Source organism: Myotis brandtii, unplaced genomic scaffold (genome assembly GCF_000412655.1).
Source record: "Myotis brandtii unplaced genomic scaffold, ASM41265v1 scaffold394, whole genome shotgun sequence".
Taxonomy (NCBI): Eukaryota; Metazoa; Chordata; class Mammalia; order Chiroptera; family Vespertilionidae; genus Myotis; species Myotis brandtii.
The window spans coordinates 1369674-1380784 of NW_005365111.1; the positions used below are offsets into that span (position 1 = coordinate 1369674).

General features: G+C 37.3%; 2 protein-coding genes across 3 annotated transcripts in view; one reads left to right on the top strand and one right to left on the bottom strand.

Moving 5' to 3' along the window:
• The window catches only part of TAF9B (TAF9B RNA polymerase II, TATA box binding protein (TBP)-associated factor, 31kDa), a 14185-nt gene extending 11637 nt beyond the window's left edge, over positions 1-2548 (top strand). For both annotated transcript variants that reach the window (XM_005872858.2, XM_005872860.2), the window contains one exon: positions 571-2548. In XM_005872858.2, the coding sequence (XP_005872920.1) occupies positions 571-734 (164 nt within the window). In that variant the 3' untranslated portion in view covers positions 735-2548. The remainder of the gene's footprint in view (positions 1-570) is intronic.
• Positions 2549-8362: 5814 nt separating this feature from the next.
• PGK1 (phosphoglycerate kinase 1) overlaps positions 8363-11111 on the bottom strand; it is a 31656-nt gene continuing 28907 nt past the window's right edge. Inside the window, exons 9-11 of the mRNA XM_005872861.2 lie at positions 9596-9773; positions 9221-9319; positions 8363-8845 (exon numbers count right to left, since the gene is read on the bottom strand). Of these exons, the coding sequence (XP_005872923.1) occupies positions 8805-8845; positions 9221-9319; positions 9596-9773 (318 nt within the window). The 3' untranslated portion in view covers positions 8363-8804. The remainder of the gene's footprint in view (positions 8846-9220; positions 9320-9595; positions 9774-11111) is intronic.

The following is an 11111-nucleotide window of genomic DNA, read 5'->3' on the forward strand; positions in this document are numbered from 1 at the left end:
CCTCGGTATGCTGTTGTTTTTCCTTCTAGTTGAAGAGTCTCTCCTCAGCCAGCCTTCCTGTAGTTCTGGGTGATGTCCGTTCCGTCTTTTAGTTGTATTTTTGAAGTGGTTGTTTGTGGCAGCAGTCTTCGGTGTTTACCTATGCCGCCATCTTGGTCTCTCCTAACATAAAACCTTTAACTTTATACTAGATACTAATTTAAGTATTTAAAATTTAATTCAGCCTGGCCGGTATAGCTCAGTGGTTGAGCATTGCACATGCCCAGGTTGTGGGCTCGATCCTCAGTAGGGGGCGTACAGAAGGCAGCCAATCAATGATTCTCATCATTAATGTTTCTCTCTCTCTCCCTTCCTCTCTGAAATCAATAAAAATATATTTAAAATAAATAAAATTTAATTCAACTTTTAATGCAGCATAATTATAATTACCTGAGTTTCTTCTATGATGTAGTTGCATTTAATCCTATGGAAATTATTAGAATTACACTCAACTCTGTTGAATACTTTTTACCATTTGTTTCTGATCCTGGGTAATTCATAGTTTGGGGATGTTTTCTCCTCTGTTTACAGTTCCTGCAGCAACTGCAGTTCAGAATGTTCTGATTAATCCTTCAATGATTGGACCAAAAAATATTCTTATTACCGCCAACATGGTTTCATCACAGAACACGGCCAATGAATCAAACCCATTGAAGAGAAAACATGAAGATGATGATGACAGTGATACTCTGTAAGGAAATAATCTAGATGCATTTCAGATGCATAGTTGGTTTTGAGCCCAATATACTGAACTAGAACATTCTAGATCTTCTCAAGTTTTATCTTGGAAAACAAAGACAGCTGCAATATTTTTCATATTTATGTAAACTGTTAGATTTAAGTAAGGCTGCCAATGTTTTTTCATTAGGCTTCAAGTAGAAAAAGTTAAGCAATTATTTAATAGTTTCATTAATGTTGAGTCCTACAATTCTGTTTTTGGAAGCAGTTTTCTGCCATGTATCACTGACAATAGCACTTAAGTTTCAGTTTCTGCGGCCTGATCAGTGTGAACTAATCTTTACATCATAATTTCTAATCTACATTCAAGTACTACTTTCTTTTGTAAGTTAAAATAGTCACTTTTATTGTCACCAACTTTTATAAAGAATTCTCTCAACTTAGTAAATACTTTGGAGAGGATGTATTTAAGATTCTAAATCCAGTTTTGAATGTATTTGTTTCTTGGTTTTCCTTAACCTCCTACCTCCTCAACCCCGTTTCTAGATCCCATTTGTTTTCTGCACCATCTTTTCCCCATAGGCTTAAGTTTCTCCCTATTGCTCTTAAATTTAAAAGGCCAAAACTGGAATTTTAAAAATATCATTCCTAATAATACACCTTAGTATCATTTTCATATATTTAAAACCTGTTTTATATGCCTGCTGTTCTACAGTTCACTTTAACCTGGATGTTTCCACTTGCTTTTTCTCTCTATACCAGAGCAATCTGTTATCCCTTGCATTTTATGCCCATTGAGCTTTACTCTCTTTTTGATAGGTAGTTTACATTCAGTTTCAGTCTTATATTCCAAGTTGATAACTCCACCATATTTCACATTTCTAAATTTAACATAGATGATGCTATAGCTTAAAATCTGCGTTGATAAGTATATTTACACTGGACCTAGGCAAAACCACTGAAGAGCAAGTATTTTACCACATGCATACATGCTTTGATCACTACTGCTTGAACCTTCCTCCTATTGGTATAATTCAGATCATTTTTCTAGTTTGTTGCTGAGGATGTCACACTTAAGATGGGGTCACACTTGAAAGTTTTCTAATGGTTTTCCTTCCTGTAGAAGGCCAATAACAAATTAGTGTGATGTGAACTGCACTTAGATACACTCTGCTTAGATTTTCCCAGTAATGTTACTAAACACCTTTCCCTTTTTATACACATCTAAATACCTTATTGGGTAAGATTGCTAAGTTTTCAAAAATATAAATAGGTTTGTACAGTTTCTGTTTAAGTAAATTTGACATATATTCAACATATGATTACTTTTACAGAATTTCCTGTAATGAATTTTCATATTTGAGGATTTTCAAAATTTAAAACACAAAGTTTTATCTTAGGATGCCACTTGATAAAGAATTACTCCAGTAACAGGGAAGAAATGTCTTATTTTGAGTGTTTTTGGATGTTAGGAAAAGGTGGTATCAAACTTATAAAAACAGATCTGATGAACATCATAGGAGAGAAATGTTCACTATATATAGCATAGGAAATCATTACTTGAATGTTCTCAGGGAGGCAGCATGTCAAAAGGCCTAAGTTGTAGTCCTGGCTCCATCCTTTACCAACTGTGTGACCTTACTTTACCTTTGAGCCATGTTCTCTTCACTAGTAACAAGAAAATAACACCGACCCTGCCTACCTCACAGGGATGTTGTGAGGGTTAATTGATATATGTGAAAGTTCTTTTAAAATTGTAAAATGTTATATAACTAATGAATTGTTAATGTATTTGTTCCAAGATTATTAATAAAAAAAATTGTATCATTTATCTTTCTTTTTTGACTTAAGAGCATCATCCTGTACACCAAAAGATTGCAGGTTTTGATTCCAGGTCAGGGCACATACCCGGGTTGCAGGTTCTATCCCTGGTCGGGGCAAGTCAGGGGACAACCAGTTGATGTTTCTCTCTCACATCAACGTTTCTCTTTCTCTCTAAAATCGATAAATGCATATCCTTGGGTGAGGATTTTTAAAAAAAGACTCAAGGAAGATGAACAAGGCCCAGTAATTCTGAGGCTCAAAAAGCAATTAAGATTTAATGGATGAGTTAATTCTAAATCAGGGAACTGTTTGCTTTTATTTAGAATCAGCATATGACTCTAGTGAAGCAAAATAAAAATGAAATAGAGGTTTAAATCTGTTAAAAAACATTACATGCTCTGTCTTTGGTGGGAATTCATACATGTAATTGAATGTTCATTCACTTACTAGGTCAGCCAGTGGGTGGATTGCTCTTTGAGGTGACGACCACTTTATCTTGCAGATCATCCTTCCCTAACTACCTCCACCAAATCTAGCTTCAAGAATGACTTAAGGCAGCTCTTGTCCTCCAGCTTCTAGGTGGATTTTTTAAGAGGTACTGATGGTAATTGGGGTGAGGACATTGATGTCCCAAGTTCATTCTTTCACAAATAGGAAACAAGTGTCTTTTATCGGAGTATGAATATTGGAATACAGCCAGCATGTGGGAGAATGGAAGATAAAATGCACACTGTGGTCTAAGAAGTCCAGAGTGCAGGGAAGTAAGTACTCAAAAGGTAAGGAAGAAAACACTAATCAGAAGAGTAAGTACAAAGTCATGTGTATAATATGCCACCATATATATTTTAATAGATTTATATGTATATGCACACATAGATATGCTTTTTATATGCATTAAATAGCTCCACATTGAAGGAAACCAGTCTTAGAGTGGTTATTTCTAAGGAGGGAAACTGGCAGCTAGGGAACTTGGGTAGAAAGGAGTCTCATTCTGTACCTCTTTTTTGATTTTTCTTATTATGTCCTATAGGGAAGGTTTGGTCATAAAAAAGGAAAAGAAGGGAAGCAGAAAACACTGAGCCAAAGGGATTGAATTAGTTTTTGACATGAAGAGTATAATCTCATCTGTATACAGGCATGCATATATTGTCTAGGCTTTGAAAGTGAATATGCTACACTTGAGCCTAAACACTTGCCATGTTTTATCAGTAATACCTAATTCTATATTAAATCAGGAAGCACATCCTTGCACTATTCTAGTTTATATGCTCATAAATTGTCCTCAAAGAGTTGTAAACTCCTTCGGGACAAATGTTATCTTACATTCCCTCCATTATGTCCTAAGCATAAAGCAGGTACTCAAATATTTGCATTTCCTCATTCACTCTGGGTTAATGACCCAAATAAATGGGGGGAAATCCTGGAAGCAGAGTTTATTAGAAAGTACTTAAAAGGTACAGTCAGATTGATGGATGGATAAATTGGCAGTTATAGAGTCTAAGTGCTAGGTTTATGGATTTTTACAATTTTTTCAATTCCTATGTACATTTGAAATAATAAAATATTAGGGGAAAAGCAATCAGAGTGTGGGGGGGGGGCGCAGAGTCATCAGTATGCTAAAATTCTGGCCCAGCTGTGACACTAATTTGCTGGATTTATGGGTAGCATGTCTGGGTCTCATCTTCAAAAAGATTAGGCTAGAATTTCTGCTTTTCAATCGAAGGTACAGCATACCATTAGAGTTATGCAGAAACATGGTGCATTTTAAAATTAATTACAACTATAGGGACAATATTAATTAAAATACAAATGTATTTTTAAGAAAAAAATTGAGCCATAAAATTTTTATTTTGTTTAAAAAAAATCACCAAAATTTTCTTTTGCTGTTTTCTCCAAAAGTTAAACAAACAAGTGCTAGTCTAGGAGCATTATTTCAGGGAGGCACAATAAGAAGCACCAGCCATTAGACAAATCTGGACCTGACTACCTGCTGTTATTTACTAGCTCTGTGATCCTGTCCAAGAGGTCAAGTACTTCTCTATCCATAAAGGTGAAATAGATATTTAGTATGCAAAATGCCCAGCAGAGAAATTCTGGTTAAACATGGACTTTTGAAATTTCATGTTTACCTCTGCTCACTCCAGAAACCCCATTAAAATGACAGGAAAGGAAAAGGAAGGTAAAATTACTTAAACAATAATCAGAATGTCACTAGAATCGCCTCTTGATCTTTTGGCTAAGATCAAGTGCAGAATGATTTTCAGCAATGACAATGAAACAAAGTCTTCAAATCCGAGAAACTGATATATAAGCTGAAATTCTATAGTCAAACAGGCAAGTTTGAATAAAGATATTTTCTGATATATAAGGTCTTCAAAATGTTGCCTCCCGGGCACTCTTTCTCAGGAAGCTAGTTGGAGTCTCGTGTTTCATAAGAGTAAACCAAGAAAGAGGGGAGAAAGGAAATACAGGAAAGGGGAGATCCAACGCAGGTGAAAAGAATCCCCGAGAGCGTTACCGAAAGGGCAGCCAGGACAAACTGGAATGGGAGCACAGAGAACTCCAACAAGGCCATCTCTAATAAGGTGTTATGTTATGGTTTGTTTAAGGGGAAAATTTATTTTAATTTAAAAAAGTAAATAGAAAATACATGAAAACTTAAGCAACTGGATCTAGGTTGCTTTTTTAAATATGTAAACAAATCTTAAGACTTAGTTGATTTTTGTTACAATAAAAAACATAAGACTTTGTTCAATAAACACAAATACATAAAAGGTGAGATCAAAAGATATGAGAATGACAATATGGCATATCAAAACTTCTGAGATTGCCCTAACAGGTTTGGCTCAGTGGATAGAGCGTCGGCCTGCAGACTGAAGGGTCCCAGGTTTGATTCTGGTCAAGGGCATGTACCTTGGTTGCAGGCAGATCCCCAGTAGGGGGTGTGAAGGAGGCAGCTGATCGATGTTTCTCTCTCTCATCGATGTTTCTAACTCTCTATCCCTCTCCCTTCCTCTCTGAAAAAAATCAATAAAATATTTTTAAAAACCTGAGATGCAGCGAAAGCAATAATAAAGAGGAAAGTTTATATCTTTACAGGACTATCTCAAGAAATAAGAGAAACTGCAAGTAAACAACCTAGCATTACATCTTAAAGAACTAAAAAAAGAAGAATACAAGCAACCCAAAGTCAGCAAAAGAAAGGAAATAATAAAAATTAGAGAAGAATTGAATGAAATAGAGAACAAAAAGACTATACAAAAAATTAATACAACAAAGAGCTGGTTCTTTGAAAAGATTAATAAAATTAGGGGGAGAGATCAACCAAAGGACTTGTATGTATGCATATAAGCCTAACCAATGAACATTGACAACAGGGGGGTGATGGCATGAGTGGGGGTTGGGGGATAATAGGGCGATAAGGACACATATGTAATACCTTAATCAATAAAGAAATTTAAAAAAATTAAATTGACAAAATCCTGCCTAGACCAAGGATAAAAGAAACATGACTCAAATAAACAAAATCAGAAATGGAAGAAGTTACCACAGACATCACAGATATATAAAGGATCATACTAGAATACTATGAAAGACTATAGGCCACCAAATTCAATAACCTAGAACAGTGGTCGGCAAACTCATTAGTTAACAGAGCCAAATATCAACAGTACAACGACTGAAATTTCTTTTGAGAGCCAAATTTTTTAAACTGAAACTATATAGGTAGGTACATTGTTATGCACTTAATTAGGGTACTCCGAAGCTTCCCTTTGCTAAAAACGTCCTCAATCTGAGGGGTCGACCTCAGCAAACATACCCCCACTTCTTCTAACGCCACTTCTTCAAAATAGACTCGCCCAGGCCGAAAACCGACTTCTGCACATGGGCCACGAAGTTTCAATTGCACTGTACATGCACGCCCGCACGTGGTATTTTGTGGAAGAGCCACACTCAAGGGGCCAAAGAGCCGCATGTGGTTCGCGAGCCGCAGTTTGCCAACCACTGACCTAGAAGAAATAGGCAAGTTCCTAGAAAAATATAAGCTCCCTAGACTGAATCATAAAGTGAGGAAAATGAAACAACTGTCAAAAACCTCCCCCCAAAAAAAGTCCAAGACCAGATAGATGGCTTCATGAGTGAATTCTACCAAACATTCAAATAAGATTTGAAATCTATTCTTCTCAAACTCTTTCCAAGAAGTTAAAGAAGAGTCAATACTTCCTAACACATTTTTTGAGGCCATTATAACTCTGGTACCAAAACCTGGCAATAATATCTCTGATGAATACAGATGCAAAAATCCTAAACAAAATACAAGCAAATTTTGAAACCATTTATTTGCAAAGATATATGTACCACTATGTTCACTGCAACCATTATTCCTGGTGGCCAACACATGGAAACAGCCAAAATGTCTCAATAGAGGATTTGATAAAGAAGATGTGGTACCTATATATAATGGAATACTACTCAGCCTTAAGAAAAGATAAAATAGTGCCATTTGCAACAACATGGATGGACCTTGAGGATATTATGGAAGTGAAATAAGTCAGTCAGAAGAAGGTAAACTAAGAACCATATGATTTTACTCATGTGGGATATAAAACTGAAACTCATAGACACAGACAACATATGGTGGTTACCAGAGAGTAGGGGGTGGTAAAGGGTAAAGGGGGCCATATATATTGTGACAGAAGATTATTTGATTTTGGTTGGTGGGTATACAATGTAATATACAGATCATGTATTAGAGAAATGTACACTTGAAACCTATATCTTATTAGCCAATCTCACCCCAATAAATTTAATAAAAATAAAAACAGAACTCATGAATAAAGATATTTCCTGTAAAAAAATAATAAAAGTTACATAAGTAAATGTAATCATAGCATATGACATAACTCAGCTGTGAATACTTACAATTATAGATTTAATCTAGAATTATGATAAAACTATATTGGGAGAATGAAGAATAGGAAGTATTGTGGGAGAGTCTATAAGTGGGCTAAATTGTCCCATGTATAAAATTAATAGACACCTTTCTTAAAAAAATTAGAAGTTAACAGAATAAGCATATTACTTAAAATATGGAGGCAAATACCATAAAAAAGCTAAGAGTTGAAAGCAATCACCTCTGGGGAGTGGGAATCACAAGTGGGAGGAATGAAATGAGGCCTATTTTTTTGTTATAAGCCTTGACTTTAAATTATATTCATGTGGCTCTGGTCAGTGTGGCTCAGTTGGTTGAGCATTGTCTTGTGCACCCCAAGGCACATAACCAGGTTACAGGTTCAATCCCTGGTCAGGGTGCATGTGGGTTGCAACAAATAGATATTTCTCTTTCACACTGATGTTTCTCTTTCTCTCTCTCTCCCTTCTTCTCTCTAAAATCAATAAAAACATATATTCAAAAAAATTAGCCCTAGCCGGTTTGGCTCAGTGGATAGAGTGCCGGCCTGCGGACTGAAGGGTTTGATTACGGTCAAGGGCACATGCCGGGGTTGTGGGCTCAGTGGTGGTGGGGGGCGTGCAGGAGGCAGCCAATCAATGATTCTCTCTTATCATTGATGTTTCTATCTCTCTTCCTTCCTCTCTGAAATAAAAAAAATCTATATATTAAAAAAATTGCATTCATGTGTAACAGATAAAAATAAAATTTAAAATAAAGTATCACAATGTGTGGCATAAAAGAGTAGACATTGACCTAATCCCACCTCCCCACCACTGATGCCCCATTTCTTCCATTCAGAAATGTAGATTTGATCCTTTGAAAAGTCTGTTCTCACTCTACCTAACAAAATATGACAAGAAAAGAATCCCAGTTTCAATGAATATTTTTTTATTTATTTAACAGATCACCAACTTTGTCTCCCTCCCTCCCTACAACTGGAATTTCACCTGGTTTTCATGCGAGTAGTGAAACAATGACAAAGCTAATCAGAATAAGCTACTCCAAGAAGAGAATTAAGCTAACAGCTTACTTTTTTAACAGACAAAATATAAATATATGCACTGTAGGATGTATAATGGTTTAGTCACTAAGAAACTCAAATGGGATCCTGAAGAATGGAAGCAAGTCCAGGGTGCAGTAAAGATGAGCTGAATTTCTGTGCAACCGTTTAAGTGTTCCTGGGCTGCGTCTCTTGGCCATTAGCTGAATCTTGACATGGGGGAAGATTTTAGCTAATATCAAGTAGAGATGCGGAAAGCACTAAGTTCACTAAAGGGATGTGCATAGGAACCAAAAGGCAGGAAAAGTATTAAACATTGCTGAGAGCATCCACGCCAGGAAGGACTTTACCTGTTATTGAGAGAGCATACACAAAGAGACAGTATTACGATAGGATTCACTAAGCCAGATCTGTCACTTTCTATCTTCCCAATAATATGTCAGCTCTTCTTTATGATAGATAGCCAGAAGTTGGCTATCTTTTACATTTTGGGTCCCAGGTCTACTAGACCATAACCTCTTTGAGAATAAGTTTTCCTATAGGCCCCTCTCCACCTCAAATAGATGGCAGGAGATTAATTTCAAGCTCCTCCATTTGTACTGCCCAGCTAAAAATGACTGCTAATGACAACACTACCTACTATCACCACTCCATTCTACCCACCTCTCACTGCATAACCCTCATCCTTCCCTCAAAGAAGCCAAAAAACCAATGAAGAACCTCACCTTCCAGGAGCTCTAAACTGGCACCACCCCCAGTGCTCACATGGCTGACTTTATCCTCTGTGTTCCATTTGGCACAGCAAGTAGCAGTGTCTCCACCACCTGTTGAATGGAAGCCAAGTAAAAATGGGAAAGGAGGAAAAAAAAAAGAATTGGCACCAAAACTTCAGAATGATATACTTGCAAGCCCAAACCAGAAACTGATGAAACCCCAACTCCATCTCATTAAGAGGTTCCTCCACAAATTATATAACTGTTTAGCTCTCAAGAATCACTGTGCCAAGAAACCCAGGAAAACTTACCCATTTCCCGTCTACTTTCCTCTGATCAGAATTCTGCCAGCTCACATTGGTAGTAGCTTCATAGATGACCCCTTACCTATGATGGTGATGCAGCCCCTGGAAGTGGCTTTCATCACCTCGTCTATGAGGGCTTTGGTCCATCGAGCAAAAACTTCCCATTCAAATACGCCCGCAGGTCCATTCCACACAATCTGCTTAGCCCTAGCGACAGCCTCAGCATACTTCTTGCTGCTCTCAGGACCACAGTCCAAGCCCTATGGGGTAGAGTTAATAGAGAGGATGAGCTACCAAGAAAATCTACTTAGAGAAACAAATACCACCTTTACCAAGACCAGAACTTAAGGCTGAACATCAGAGTTTCTTCTAGAACCAAGATACTCTTCAGTCTTTTAAAATTATAAATCTGTTCATGCCCTTTATGGAAGATCAAATCTAAGGGAAAACCTCAAAGGTTATTTGATAAAATAACTTTCTTAGCCATGCTATTATCATTGTGTGTTATTGTGAAGAACTAGATTGGTAGTTTTCAATCAGGGTCAGTTCTGCCCCTTCCCAGGGGATACGTGGCAATGTCTGGAGACATTTCTGGTTGTCACAACTGGGGAGTGGGGGGGTGCTACTGGCGCCTATAGTCAAAGATGCCGTAAAAACCCTCTAATGCCACAACAGCCCTCCGTAACAAAACAAAAACTACCTGAGATGTCAGTAGTGCCAGGTTGAAAAACACTGAACAAATCAGTGATTCTCAAACTTTGGCATACATAAGAATCACCAGGAGGGCTTGTCTGAGTATAATTGCTGGGCTCTACCACCCCCCTCCAGAGTTTCTGATTCAGTAGGTCTGGGGTGGGGCCCAAGAACTAGTTGTTGTTTTTTAACAAATTCCAAAATGATACTAATGGTTCTTGGGACCACACTTTGAGAAACACTGAACTAAATAAAATCTACATGACTAACAAAAGCAAATGACTAAGCAAACTAGTATGTCAACATGATACAATTTTATACAGCTATTAAAATTGAGAACACTACAATCAACTAAATTAGTCTTGAGTATACACATACATTTTTCCCTGCTTGTAATCAGTATACTTTTACTATCTTTATGTTTTCATAGAAGATTTCTTATACCGGTTTCTACATAGCAAAACATAATTCAAAATGGCCCCATCCCTAGCACGTAGTTAAATACTTAAGAAATCAATAGATGAAGAAAACAAAAATGGTTTTGTCCCCACATTACTTATGAAGACAATAGCAATCTGATACCATTGCTTTTCCCCCATGGATTCTCCTCTAAGGAGGATCTCAATGCAACATTTGGAGCCTTCTCTGACAGAGACCTCCTGTGGAGATTCTTTTAAAATGCTTGTTGATTGGCCCAGCCAGCGTGGCTCAGTGGTTGAGCATTGACCTATGAGCTAGGAGGTCACGGTTCGATTCCTGGTCAGGGCACATGCCCAGGTTGCAGGCTCAATCCCCAGTGTGGGGCATGCAGGAGGCGGGCCACTCAATGATTCTCTCTCATCCTTGATGTTTCTATCTCTCTCTCCCTCTCCCTTCCTGTCTGAAATCAATAAATATATTTTTTA